The sequence below is a fragment of the Sceloporus occidentalis genome, unplaced genomic scaffold, assembly GCF_023333645.1.
Source record: "Sceloporus occidentalis isolate IW3139 unplaced genomic scaffold, rSceOcc1.0.p SCAF_5, whole genome shotgun sequence".
Lineage (NCBI taxonomy): Eukaryota > Metazoa > Chordata > Lepidosauria > Squamata > Phrynosomatidae > Sceloporus > Sceloporus occidentalis.
Genome location: NW_028316985.1, coordinates 72156714 through 72171780, shown reverse-complemented (window position 1 = coordinate 72171780; position 15067 = coordinate 72156714). Strand labels below are relative to the sequence as shown.

The window sequence follows — 15067 nt, the reverse complement described above, 5'->3', positions numbered from 1 at the left end:
TGCTGACAACATATACCTACCCAGAATGTGTCCATGTTCTCATTATGGAACTGAGAATAAAAGATCATTGTTTCGGATAATATTAACCCACCTTAAGGATGAACATTTCTCCCAGCCTTTTCTTCTTTCCCATGTTTTTCATTCTGACTCTTTCTTCATTCTCCAGCCTTCACCAATTTGGCTATATTTCAGGGTGGACAGTAGTAGCTGGGTGATTCTTTGCATCATTGCTGCCACTTTGCAATGGTAATGTGATTGTGTAAAAAGAATAGAACAAACATCCCATGGCTACATGGTTTCTTGCTTCTCCCAAGGAAAATGGCTGCAACACACAGCATTTTGCCCCAGGGGTGTGGCACATATTTGAGAAGTGATATTGATTCGATTTCCTAAACTGTTCAGGCTGCGATAGCCCCAGACGAACTATAGAGACATAAATAATAAGTGTGCACCTATCAAGGGTAAAGGTAAAAAAATTAAAATCATCCAGAGGAGCTTATTTAGCTATACTTGCCTTGCCTTGTGTGCAGGCCTATCTTGGACAGAGTGAGGCAATCACTTCATATAACAGCTGCTGCGGACAGCAACAAAAATCTCCTGGCTGGAACACCAGAATTCTTTAGCTGTTTATCTCTACCATACAGCTTGTCCTGATCTTTAAATAGTTTCAGGTGTACTGGAGGACATTCTGCCATTGTCTAAGTTGAAATAAGATTGAAGTGCCCCTCTAGATGGCCTTCAGAGAAGGTGTGTCATCTTTGCGTGCAGCAGCAAAATGCTTTGGGCCAGGCTTCACTTCCCAAAGCAGCTTCATACAGCTTAATTCAGTGGATGAAAAACAGAAACATCGAGTCCTTGTTCTTAACTGATGTCAAGTCAACCTCAAGTCTTGATGACCCTATTCTTAATCCCTGCAAATCAAAACCTGTGACCTCTCTGATTATATCCAACCAACTGATGTGGGGTCTGCCTCTTCTTTCTACTATCCTCTACCTTTCCTAGCATTATTGTGTTTGCTAGTGAATCATGCCTTCTCATGATGTGGCCAAAGTACGACAGCCTGAATTTGATCATCTTGGCTTCCAAGTTGATTTTCAGGCTTGGTCAAAGACCCATTTATTTGTCTTTTGGGTTACCCACAGTATCTTAAGCACTCTTCTCCAGCACCACATCTCAAATGAGTTGATTTTCTTTCTGTCTGCTTGCTTTACTTAGGTAGCCATAATATGCAAATAAATAAATAAATAAATAAATAAATAAATAAATAAATATCCATCGTGACAATTTCCTCCTTAAACAGATGATTTCCATGCTAGTGCCACACATTCCTAACCAGGGCTACCACTGCTGTAGAGAGCTTCACATGACTGGACAATCTGTTTGTTTAGTAGCTCTTGAATGTCTTATGGATCTGCTCCCATACTGCTATTTATAGTTTGGACTGTGTGGTGTTCATTTAAATAACCAATTATTTTAGTGATTTGTTATATAACTTTACATATATCATATATGTATAAATACATATACAGTACTTGAAAAGTCAAACCACCTTTATTGTAACTTCATAAGGCAGACAAAAACATAAGTCACTGAACAATTACTGCTCTTTAGAAAGAACCTTTCCTGTGAAGTGCAGCTGGCTTTCAACAAATGTATCTAAATAAACTATTTCTTCTTATAAATTTCATTCAATAAAAAAAGTACTTTCCATATTTACAAATGAAAAAAAAATGCTTAAAAGCATTGCCTGGTGTTTAACAGCGCTCTTGCTCTCTCTTCATATTCCCAATCTAAGAGTACATCTTCAAAGTCATTAATATTAGTCTCTTTTATTACTTGCGAATGATTTGGCACCTTTCTCCTAACCACCATAGCAATCACCCTCTTCACCTTTTCATGGGCTGACTGGTTGCTTTTATCGCAAAGCTTCTGGGACTTCCACCTATAAAAGAGGAGGGTTGTTGTAATACCAAATTTAATAACATTAACTATAAGGAAATGATCTAAACATCAACCTTGTCCATAGAAACAATCCTATGATGAGTTAAAGGTCAGCAAAGAGGCCTTTAGAAGCAGAGACCTTTCAGTATATCCACTGGGAACTAAACAACACAGATATTCTTCTGTGAATGTGATAGTGTATTGGTACTTTCTCCATATGAACTTGCAAGGACATGAAAATCTCAAAGATCTTGGTCTGGCTACCATCACAAGTGAGCTTGTAATGTGAGGACATGAGAGAAAAAAGAGAGAGGGGGGGTTGCTCCCACCCCCTTGAACTCCTTAGGCCATCCTTGTCCCTCCCTCCCTCCCTGTTTTCCTTTCACCAATAAGCAAAACCCTTTTTGTTTCAGCAGGCTTTTACTATGTAACTGCACCAGGGAGGGTTTTTTATTGGGGTACTTAAAAAAAAACTTTGGTATGTTTTTAAATAATGTTATATTGTTTTAATACTACTAATGAGTTTTTTTAATTGCGCTATAGATTTTGGTTAATTTCCTTCTGTGAGCTGTCTTCGATCCTCCTCTGGGAGAAATGCAACATATAAATGAAAATAATAATGATAACAACAACAACAATAATAATAATGAGGGTCAAAATGGGATTGGAGAAGGCTGAGAGGCAGCTTCAGATTCACAAGTTTCAGGATCCCAATCCCCTTGTTCATCCAACATGACACCAAAATGAGTCTCGTGCAATGCCCTCCACAGACCTCCATTTTGAATTCTAAGGAGCCTCAACCAGATTAATCCCCCTGGCTGACCTATTAAGACAAGACTATGCAGACATGACCATCTCTCTGTGCACATCAGCAGGGTGGTTATTGTTTTGTTTAGCATTTTAAAACAACAGACACCTCCATTTTAAACAGTACATATCTTGAACCAAATTAACTCTCAAAGGCGGGTTACAGACCGCCGAAAAGCGGCGGTCTGCTGCCACCGCCGGTTGCTACGTCCGGGAACCGCAGCAGCCAAACTGCCCGGTTCCCGGATGCAGCAAAGAAGAAGCGTGAAAATCACACTTCTTCCTGGGCCCCAGATGTGACGCCGCAAGGCGCTAGTCGCATACTCGTGGTGTCATCTGGGGTGCGACGTGCGGACGCAGCGCGTCCACTACGTAAAGATGGCGGCCCCCATGTGGCTGGGCAGCGCCATCTCTTGCGCGCGCTGCGCGTACTAGGATTGGGGGCCGTGAGGAAGAGATGGCTCTTCCTAACCCTAGCACGCCCAGAGCGCGTACTATGCACACGTTTGTAATGCGCCATAGATCCCTCACCACTCCTCAAACATGCTTAGAAACTTCTGAAATGAGTTGCATCAATTATGCCTAAATATGAGGGAAGTTGAGTCCAATGTAAACAAGGAACCATCTGAAAGGGAAACAGTCCCATGCCAGATACATCACATCAGAGTTGTCATGGTCAGTCCAAAGCAGCATCTACATTTCCGAATTAATGCAATTTGACACTACTTTAACTGTCATGGCTCAATGCTATGGACATCTGGGATTTTTAGTTTAGTGACCAATTTAAAAAAAATAGTTTAGTGACCAATTTAGCCTTCTCTGTCAGAGAGCTCAGGATTCCATAGCATAGAGCCATGGCAGTTAAAGTCAATCTTCATTAATTCTGCAGTGTGGCATCAGGACACCTCAAAAGATACCAAAGAAGCATTCTGGAGTTCTGTTGACTCCAGGCAAGATGTACCTAGTGGTTCCTCCCCTGTTGCCTCCTTCTTTCTGAAGTAACATTTGCTTATCATTTTGTTCTGGGCCCAATTCCCACCCCCACCAGAGGGATGGCATGAAAGAACTAGAAAATCCTATTCTGTCTCCCAGCTTTTGTCAATGTATGCATTGCTTTTATCAAGGTATGCGTTGCATACATATAACTCTTTATGTCTTCCACCCATTTTTTTTCTTGTACTTTGTTCTCTTGAAGTTAGAGAAAGGTAAAGAAACTTCTTCTGGAGTCATAGTTTCTACTTTTGACAAACAATATGTTATACCTGAAGCATATTAAGTGTGACAGGAAAGCAGAGTGATTCTGTAGTTAAATAAGACTAATACCCTTTCCACTTTCTAAGGATCACTTCTTCAGCTTGGTGGCATTGCTCCCTGTGCCCTTTCCATTCTCAAGTAACTTTTAGGCTTGGGCAGCCTGATATCGCAAAATAAAATACAATAAAATGGTGCCTATACTCAGAGATACTCTTTGTTCATTTATAATCTCTCTTTCTCTCCGTTCCTTTCACACACCCCTCATAATTTTTACCTTGTTGAAAACTGTGGTCGTTTTTATATGTCAGACAATAGATCCCAGAATGAGGGAGCGGGGGGACTTGAGCCCCCCACAAGATTAGATAGAGGGGGGCTGAGACCCTCTGTAATGATCAAGCACCAGGCAGGGAGCAGAACCACCAAGGTCTCTGTGCAGCTGTGTCCCCAGAGAAACTGCCAGTCTGAGGTCTCCCACTTTATAGCCCATTTTGCATTTGCCTAGAGATGTCTCATTTATTTTCTTCTTTCCTTAACATATTAATGTTATGCTCTAATTTTTTTTATAATGCTTATGCATTATTTTTTGTCTTCATAGTAGCTGCATTCTTAACTGCATTAATTGGTGGCATTGTTGTTGTTATTATTATTATTATTCACTGTATTCTGTGGTTTTGCTATTTTGTAAAAACTTGACACAGCATTCTTAACAATCTGATTTTGAGTCCCTTTAAAAAAAAAGGTCAGAGATCCATGACTCAGGCAAGATGTGTTTTAATAGCATGATCATGCAAACCAAGGGATTGTCTACATGGGTTATTTACTCTGAATTCTCCCTGAGCTCACTGTGTCCTGTTTACATGAGGCAGGGCCAAAACCCTAAATTGAGTTCAGACTGTCTTCTTTCTTGACATCCACACCCAAGTCAACCTTTCCTTTCCTTTCGCCAAATTTGAAAGCCTTACCTTTTGCTCCAGGTTTTTGGCTCTCTTTGTAGCAATGATGGGCAGTTGCCTTCCCATGTGGTCACTGCGAGTTGCTTCCGCTGTGGGTGCAACTTGCTCTGAGGTAAGAACAAAGCTCCCAGCATTGACACTGCTCTAGCAGTGGCAGCGGGCGACAAATGGGGATCATGTAGGAAGGCAGCCATCTGTCATTGCTGCAGAGAGCACAAGTAATGGGGGGAATTTGGGGGGAATTCAGGATAGCCACGAGTACTTTGACCAGTGAAGACAAGCCCCAAGACAAAATAATGCATACATATCTAAACACACACAAATCTGTCTTAGTTTGCATTATAAACTGTATACTTAGGCCATCACCTTTCAAATTTCACACACACACACACACACACACACACACACACACACACACACACACAAATGATTTGATTATATAGTGTAACTTAGATTTTATAAAACAAAACAAAACAAAAAAACCCAGCACATTAATTTTTAATAATCTCTATCATGTAACCTTAACATTCTGGGATGGATACTTACCCGCCTTAACTGTTTCATACTGCTTGCACGAATTGCATCCATGAGATCAGTATGGAGACACCTCACTGGGGTAGAAGGCCGGGTAGAAGGACGTGAACCTTCTTCTGACTTCTTGTCTGAAATTGACTTCAATGAATTTTTTATTTCTGACAAGATTTCATTCTCGTATTTCTTGCTTTTCTTGCCTTTTTTCTTTTTCTGTTTATTTTGTACAGCCCTTTGGGCACTTTCATGCTGTTTGATAACCTCAGCAATGTTCCTGGTTGGCACCTTTTTCTCTATTTGAGGAGGTGGAGGAGGTGGTGGTGGTGGAGGAGGAGGTGGGGGTGGTGGGGATGGAGGCTGGCTTTTAACAGGAGGCGCCTTTTTAGGAATCTTTGGAGATGACCTAGGTGAACTTCTTGGAGAAGTCTGGTTTTGAATGGGGGAAACTTTTTTAGGAAGTTTTGGAGATGACCAAGGTGAACTTCGGGGAGATGAATAAGGTGAAGAACCAGGAGTTCCCTTTTGCAAAGCTTTGGTCTTTGGACTTAGTGTTCCATTCCAATTGGATTCTTGCTGTCTTTGCTCCTGCATCCGTTTCTGTCTCTGTTTATCCATATTTCTTGTCAGGATACTTGTCATACTCATTCTTGGTCCAGCCAGCTCAAAATGATAGCCTAGTTTTATAATTGTAGTATTGTCCTTCAGAAGTTTAGCTATGTCCATTTCAACCTGGCCACCCATTATATGCCTTTGGTTGTGAAACCTTAATTCTGTTAAAACCTTGTTATTCTGCAAAGCCCTCATGACAGCTAATATTCCTTTCCCTGTAATAAAATTGGAATCGAGATTCAGATTTGATATATGTTGATTCACTTTTAGCATACCTGCAATAGCCATTGCAACATTGTCATCAGCATGAGTGTTGGTCAAACTAAAGGTTTTGACTACAGTGTTGTTCCTCAGGGCCTGAGCAAAGTGTATAAGCATCTGTGGTGTGATGTTCTCAATGTTGTTTAAGTTAACTTCAGTGGTGTCAGGATCATTGTTTCTAACTTTCTCCAAAGCATCTTCAATCACAGTTGGGTTTCCACAAGGATGCATGGCACTCTTTCTGTAGCTCAAGTCTTCTGCATCCTTTTCACTATGACCATTGGCAACTATTTCATTTTCAGTTTTGTTATTGGAGTTTTTAAGTTTTATACTGATTGAACTTCTTTTACTTTCATTGTTTATTGTCTTTTTACATTCTTCAACAGGTTCTTTTTCTTCACTATCATCTGCATCACTTTCTTCCTCCGTTTCCTCCTCTTCCTCCTCCTCCTTCTCTTCCTCTCTTCTGTTACCTTCTTCTACCTCCTCCTCCTCCTCCTCTTCTTCTTCTTCTTCTTTATCCTCTTCTTCTTCATCTTCTTCAGTGTATGCCTCCTCAGAAACTTCACTATTACTTTCTGTGAAATATGCTTCATTAATTTCTTCTGATTCATCTTCTCCATCTTCTTCTTCTCCCTCTTCTTCCTCCTGTTCTTTAGAATCCTAAAGGGAATATAGGTTCAATAATTAGCAAAGTCAATATATATTTTAGCCTAAATATTCTAACATTTTATTCCAGTGAACTTCCTGGAGGGCTTTTCAAGATTATTGATTTGTTTATTTTCAAGTCCTAAATCCTTTGTTTTATGAGATCCAAGTGTCCTTCTAACAGTAACAATTTTTGCACCGAAGTAACCTCCTGTCCTGAATATTCAGCCCTAGTACATTGTGTATGATTGCAATTTGGAATATTATGGTTCTGTGTCATGGGCATTAACTCGACATTAGAAAGAACAAGCAATGCATTCCTCTCCCACATCAAGTCAGCACTATTTGCTGACTTTAAAAAAAAAGTTGTATTCATAATTGACATTTTCTTTCAAGCATGGGAACAGTGATATCACCTTTTTCGAGAGAAGCAACAAAAATTGTCATGTGTTAGGAACAAGAAACTCGATTCACTTATTGTCCATTCTCTGGGAGTACAGCAAGGGCAGAAAAGGCTTACAGGGTGTAGCCACATGCATGGATATATGAGGTGAGCACTACTAGGAAGTATTTGCTGGTGAACTGCAGTGCATAAAAGGCTGAGAACTGATGATAAAATGAAAAGGAAGAAGGGATTTCTCATTATGTTGCATGGCCCTGTAGGCACCATTTCACCTCAACTATATGTTGCATATACATATTGTAGAGCCAGTTTTCCATATCCATGGATTTTGCCATCAACCATCCATGGCTTGAAAATATTCCCCTCCTGCTGCAAAAAAATCCAAAAAGCAAATCCTGATTTTGCATTTTTTATATAAGGGATGCCATTTTACTATGTTAGTCTTGTGTGCCTTCAAGTCATTTCCTACTTATGGTGACCCTAAGGAGACCCTATCATGGAATTTTCTTGGCAAGATTTGTTCAGAGGAGATTTGTCATTGCCTTTCTCTAAGGCTGAGAGAGTGTGAATTGCTCAGGGTCACTCAGTGGATTTTATGGCTGAGATGAGAACCGAACCCTGATCTCCAGAGTCACAGTCCAACTCTCAAAACACTACACCACGCTGGCTCTCTTATATGAGACCTGAGCATCCATGGATTTTGGTATCCATATTATATGATGCTCTCCTTGTGGCATAACTAGCATAATGACTAAGCAACATATTAAAAATGCAATTACATATTACAGATTATTTTTCAATTACATTTTAAAATGTAATTACATATATTCAGCTTTATCAAAAAGATGAACAAAGGTACTTTAAGCTGAGGGTTAATCCAAGATTGCACTAAGCATGGTCAGCACTGGCTCTCTTCTCCACTACCCCACAAAAAATGGTAAACTCTGGTCAGCTGCAATTCACATCAAGACCATGAGTTGTAGGGAAAGGATTTCAGCCCTTTTCTCCTGCATATTCCATGCTAAAGACCTCCCTTGCCTCTCCTCAAATGCTGCTATGTGTTTCCAGTGATTCTATGGCGGGATACAAACCGCCGCTTAGCGGCAGTCTGCCGCCGCCGCCGGTTAGTCCGCGGGGGAGCCGGAGCCTCCATACGGCGCGACTCCCGCGCGGAGCGAAAAAGAAGCTCCAAAATGGAGCTTCTTCTTGAGTCGCGTTTGCGACGTAGCGAGGCGCCAGGGGCGCACTCGCTACGTCACAACGCCCGCAACACGTACGGACGCTCAGCGTCCAATACGTCAAGATGGTGGCGCCCATGTGGAAGGGGCGCCGCCATCTTGTACGTATAGGATACGTACTAGGGTTAGGGGGATGCGGAAGCACCGCCCCTTCCTAACCCTAGTACGTATTCTATACGTACTAAATGGCGGTATGTATCCCGCCTATGTATTTCATTTTAATACACAGCAGGAGGAAGGGACAAGTTTGTGGGTGGTGATTTTTGGTCTGAAAACAAAAAAAATTGGTTGAAAATAATTTTACATAATTCTGATTGAGGTCTACAATTCTAAATTTGTTTGTGAGAGGGAAGAAGGGGGAGGAGAGAGTGGTGGACTGAGAAGTCCGATGCTAAGTACAGTACTTCTTTTAAAAATGCATGCTTAGCTAAAAGTGAACATTTGACACATGCACCTAGTCACTGCTTATATTTTTGACTTGTCTTCTACAGATGTGCAGGAGCATGACACCTGAGACCCTTTCTGGTGAATAAACACATTATTAGGAAAGAATTCCATATACTGTACTGCCAAATCAATATGCACAGTTTTAAAAGTTCCCATATGTGAACTATTTTCCTTGCATATCAACTTTAAAATGTACAAAAATGTCTATTTATGTTGTCAGCATGTTTGCTGTTGTGGTGTTTGTTTGTTTTGGAAACTACCATTTTTGGACTATGACTCCCAGAATTATCTAGCCACTCTGGTCATTCTAGTGAGAGCATCTGGGATTTGTAGTCTAAAAAAGTAACCATTCCAAGCTTGTCTCACATGAAGACATACAGTTCACCTGATTTATGCAGTTTCCCCATCCAACTGTATCAACTGCAACTAATGCCAGCAGCTTCCCAATATTCCCTAAAGGAGGAATTTGAAATCTCTCCAAGGTCTAATCTGCACTGCAGATATAATGCAGTTTGGCACTGCTTTAACTGCCATAGCTCAATGCTATAGAATTCTGGGATTTGCAATTTTATGATATAATTAGCCTTCTCTTTTAAAGAGCTGTGGTGCCGCAAAAAACTGCAAATCCCAGGATTCCATAGCATTCAGCCATGGCAGTTAAAGCTGTGCCAAACTGCATTTTTTTTTTTTTTTTTTTTTTTTTTTTTTTTTTTTTTTTTGCAGTGCAGAATAGACCTCTGTCCCATTTTTGCAACACTTACTCTAGTTGACAGCTGGAATTAGTAATTTCCGTGACTAGAAATAATAACTGAAAGCCCAGATGGATAGAGATTCCATTCCTAATAAATCAAGGTGGACTGTAGACCTGTGTATACAGGACTCTGATCTTGTTTCTCTCACCTCTCTAAGAAGTAGTTGGAAAGTAGCAATCTTTAGCAGCCAGCACCTCTCTGCCTGAGGTAGGTTCCGTCAGTTTCAAACATCAGGAATTTATAAAGTACAGTAATGGCACGAACTGATGAACATAGTTGAAATCTTTTGCATGTGGGCCCGATGCTTGTAGTATAAATAGAGCATGCCCAAAATGCTTGAAGCTAAAGTTATAATAATAATTGTGCTTGAAGTGGAGGACAGCTTCAGAGACATGCCAAACAGCCTCGAGAGTAGTGTGAAATTAACTATCGACTTAACTGTGCCTGTACCTTTCCAGATCCAGACTTAATATTTGTTACTATTTGTGTATGTGATTGGATTATGCAGCACTGAATGCTTCTCGCATCACTATTGTTTCTGTTTATTATTTTATGGTAGACTACAATTTACTATTATTTATTTGCTACTGTTGAGGGGCCTGAATGAGAAAGACTATATTAACATTTTGATAGACTGCATACCAACACTCAGGCTGTAATGCTTAGATAAATTCTTCCTGCTAGCTTCTGATAAGCACCAATCCAAAAGCAAGATAATTCTTTGCAAGTCACTTGAATTGTGCTGCTTTACATGGGTAGAGAACAGGGCATGGTTGTGATAAATATAGACCTATGATTTGTATAGTACTGGGAATTTTATTCTTTTTTTTAGTTGTGTTGTCTGCTGATTTTTAAAAAAAATCATCCTGAACAACAAATGATTCTATTAAAAAGAAGTAAAGGGTTATATGAAAAAAAATAACCACCAGCAAGAACTATATGGTTGGGTAGCTCTTAAGACATTAGCCTGTATATATCTCTAAAATACTTTTTACTTAAGCAAAATAAATAAAATACTTCTTTCACTTAGTCCAGTTTTCACCTAAAAGTATTCATTAGAGAAAGAATGATCTCCCTTTTATTCTTTTTTTAAAAACCTGGTAGACATATGATCTGGTAGACATGATAGGAAGAGGTGGGAAAGTTACTGGGGAAGGGTTAACATGTTTGTTAATCATTATTGGGCTTTAAAAAGAAATCTAATTCAATTAGAATCCATATTCTATTTTTAGTTCCAACTAGAGTGGAGCAACTGAAACAGTGGCATTTACTAACACATTGATTGACCACCTCAGAATTGACTGAATGGGTCTGGTCTGTTTGGGAACAGTCAACAGGATTTGAGCCTTGGTTTGCATTAGAAGACAGATTTTTTTAAAACACTGAAGTTACTTTGAAGTTGGTGTCATTTACAGTTTAAGAAAACCTTAAGGTGAACTTACCATGGAGTTTTCTTGGCAGAATTCGTTGGGGAGGGGTTGCCATTGTCATCCTCTGAGGTCGAGAGAATGTGACTTGGCCAAGGTCACTCAGTGGGTTTCCAGGGCCAAATCAGGATTGGAACCCTGGTCTCCAAAGTTGTAATTCAACGCTTAAACTGCACTGTTATTTTCTGTTGATTCCAGTGGAAGGCTATGACATAGCCTTAAAATGGAGGTGGGGGACGTACTGTCCACAGACTCCAGGTAGCCTCTAAGGCCTAGTCTCTGCCATATAAAGCTACTCTAGAAACTCCTGAAGCAAAAAGCTCCCCTCCTCAAGATTCTAAATGTCTTTTTCCATCCCTCCAAAGATGGCCAAAAGGATGGGGAAAAACCACTACAAAAACATGGTGCCCCTACAGCCCTGCAAACCCCAACCTACTCCCCAAAGTGTAAACATTGGCTGGGTTTGGTCTGATTCTTAAAACTCAAGCCAGATTCCACATCATATCCAGTCCTAATGGAAGCACTTTTTTGTCTCACAATAGGAAGGGGGAATGGCTGCTATCCCCATCTCAGTTTCCCATCCATGCCTTAGAACTGTTAAATCTTACAGTGATAAAATTCTTCTTAATGTTTAACAAGAATCTTAACACTTAATTCTTCCTTATTGGAATCAGTGAGATGTAAATGTACATTGTTAAGACTAGCTGAATGTGTCCTGTAATTTTCAGATGTTTCCCCTAAGTGCCACATGTCCTTCTGCCCTCTTCGTGCCCAGTTTGAAACTGCCTTGTATTTATAAAGTTGCTTGAGATGAAGTTTTTGTCAGAGAGAACAAAGATAAAAAGCTCAGAGGAGGCCTGGCCCCAATTGTACCATTCTTTACAGCAGCAACGGGCAAAAGGTTTACTGTTAGATCTCTGAATGGTTAAGCAATTTTTTTTAGTCCCAATTGTTTTAACAAAAATAATGAAAAGGAACTTGCACACCCTTAAATTAGGTGTTACAATTTTTTATCTGGACTCATATGCAGATTTGAGCTGAGATGTATTTGGGTGTGCAGATTACTTACATGATGACTATGAAGAGTGAGGATGAGCTCACTAGCTGTACCTTCTCTTTGGTGGTCCTTATCCCCCTTCACAAGGGAAACAATTCTCTGTACTTGGGAGCCTTTCCTACATGTTTGGGGCTCCTACATGGTTTAAAACTCTGAAAAATCATGAAAACTGACAAAGAGCCTGTACACACAGGTCAAAAGGCTCCCCCTGACTTGATGGTGTTGATGCAGGTCGTTAGTCTCAGGCCAGAATCGGCTACTCTGGATGCCAGTCTGGTGGTTCTGGACTGATCCTTGCCCAAAGGTGCTTAATCTGATCTTGCTGCTGAGTTTCTAGGAAACTCCATGGTGATAGCCAGCAGACTAGATGACCGTGCACACCCTCTACCTGTTATTGCTGTCGCATCTTTCCCGAAGACCCCCCAATAGAGCATCTCATGTCAGAAGGGGGCACCTGCCTATGTGGATGTAGCCAGATACCCTACTTCCACCCTTATGGACCACAACAGGGGCCTTTGGAATGGACAAGACATCAGCAGCAGGTATGGGGTGAGTGGCGGCATCAGGTCCATGGTGTGGCAGTTGGCAGGCATATAAACACCCGCCTGTCATTGCGCTTGGCTCTAGGACTGACCCAAATTGAACCCAGAGGCAGGATACCATGGACATGACCCATGGTATCCTGCCCTTCTGCTCAAGCCCAAAGACAACAACAGAGAGGAATGCAGCTTGTATGCATGTCCTTGTCCTCACAGTTACATAACCATCTTTCATCTTGTTATGGTTGTTGGATCTCAAGATTCTTTTAAAAAACAAACACACATCCCCACCACAAAGTTGATTCCACAAACCTGAAGTTGGGGCATACCTGCTCATGGACAACTACCGTGAAGTTCTATGTACATGAAATATGCAACTGAAGTCTGAGATGTGAACAACACATGTAGCAAAGTGGTACAGCTTTCCATACCTGAAACTCTTCAAATGTGTTGGAACAAAAACTATCACCCCATTCAACAATGGCCCACCCTGGCTGGGCACGATGGGACTTGTAGTTCTACACATCTGGAGGTCACCAACTTGAGGAAGGGTATTGCAGTAGAATCCCTTAGGGACTGAGTCACATTCCTACTTATAATCTGATCACATTTTTAAAATGTTCTTTCCCATAAAATAAAAAGTTTTGTTTAAAAAAATACACTTGGTAGAAGTTTCTATTTTTGTACTCTCTGAGGTGTGCTAAATTTGATTTTTTTTTTAAAAAAAATCTTTTTGTAAGCAAGAAATACAATTTCAGAAAATTATCTACCATTATCAGTATGTTGATCAACTCTCCCCCAGCCAAACTTTGCTGACATTCTCCACTATTTTTGCTTTAATCATTCTTGCTAGTTTTAGTTTAATTTTCCTTTCAATTCAACAAATAATACTGTAGGGAAAAGCTTTGCACAGATATGAGAGGAAAACAGCAGTCAGTATTTCTTGGACTTGTCCAATACAATTGCTCTCCTACCTTTTCGCATGCACCCATCCTCTCTTTTTCTAGAAGTTTCCTGGTTTCCCTTTCCCAGTAGGCCATCAGTGCCTCTCGGCTGAAAGTCCCTGTCGGAGTTTTCTCGGTCAGACTTTTCTGCCTGTGCCCCACTGGAAGGTTCCGGTCAGGCTCAATGTCCTCTAACTCTCTCTCCAACTCCTTCAGCTCCTCATCAGTAAGAGAAGCGAGGAGTTCATCTTCATCCAGGTCTTCATATTTACTAAGCTCTCGCCTGTACCCAAAGGTAGACATGGTCCCTTCTTTTGTCTGACCAAGGTCAAGTTGAAACCACCATGCAGCATTAACGGAGGCTGAAGTCCGATGCGTCTGTGACTGGTTTGGTCAGCAACTGTTTCCTGGAGTAGCTGCAGCACCCTTTAAAAATATTCCTACGGGGCCGTGACAATGCGCGGAAGGATGAAAGCATGCTCTGTTTTAAGCATCAGACGTCAGCAAGAGAGTTCAACAGAAAGAATGTCCCAACACACCACTGTCTGTGTGTCTCTTAAACTCGGGGATTATTGACATACTGACCATGACCATATTTAGCGTAGCCTGATAGGAGGAAAATGTATACTCATCTATGTACTCAGAGGCCAGGAAGTTGGTAGGGAATAAAACATGCACACTCATAGAGGCTTTCAGTTCACCCAAAGAACAGGGAGCAGGTAATCAGAGCATTTTGCTCCAGTGTGTTTAGTGCCATTCACAAGGGGTAGCAAAAGAATTTCACAGCCATAGTGTCCCTCACTTTCCTGGGTATTGGAAGGGCTGGTAAGAGGAAAGGACTATAACTGTGTCAAGTCTGAAGATTTGTTATCTTCAAGAATGTAACATGAAGCCAGGAGGATATAAGCTTCCAAAACTGGATTATGCTACTCAGCTGATGCTGAGCATGTTTTGAATGATTAGACAAAGAGGACAATTATTTAACCATTTCTATGACAGCAACAGCAAAGAATTTGACCTCAACTGTAATAATAATAATAATAATAATAATAATAATAATGTGATGACCACATAAGGAATGAGGATGGATCCCTAAAAGCCACAGTTTTTGATAGAAAGAACTGCTGTGAGAGAAATTAAGAAAGTGGAGTATTTCTCTAATGTGTGCATTGTTGATTATTTTTCACTACCTGTAGTTGGAATAGAAAAGAAAGGTGTTAAGAACCTGATTCTGGACCACCACAGTCCTTCCGCAC

The 15067-nt window shown here is 40.7% G+C and overlaps 1 protein-coding gene across 1 annotated transcript; it reads right to left on the bottom strand.

The window, feature by feature from the left end:
* Nucleotides 1–1540: 1540 nt before the first annotated feature.
* LOC149312318 (leiomodin-2-like) lies at nt 1541–14221 on the bottom strand. Its single transcript, XM_089524390.1, has 3 exons — nt 13842–14221; nt 5502–7019; nt 1541–1942 (listed from the first exon to the last, which is right to left on the bottom strand). Exons 1-3 carry the CDS (start codon nt 14112–14114, stop codon nt 1916–1918), a joined length of 1818 nt encoding a protein of 605 aa, XP_089380516.1. The 5' UTR covers nt 14115–14221; the 3' UTR covers nt 1541–1915.
* Between the last annotated feature and the right edge of the window lie 846 nt (nt 14222–15067).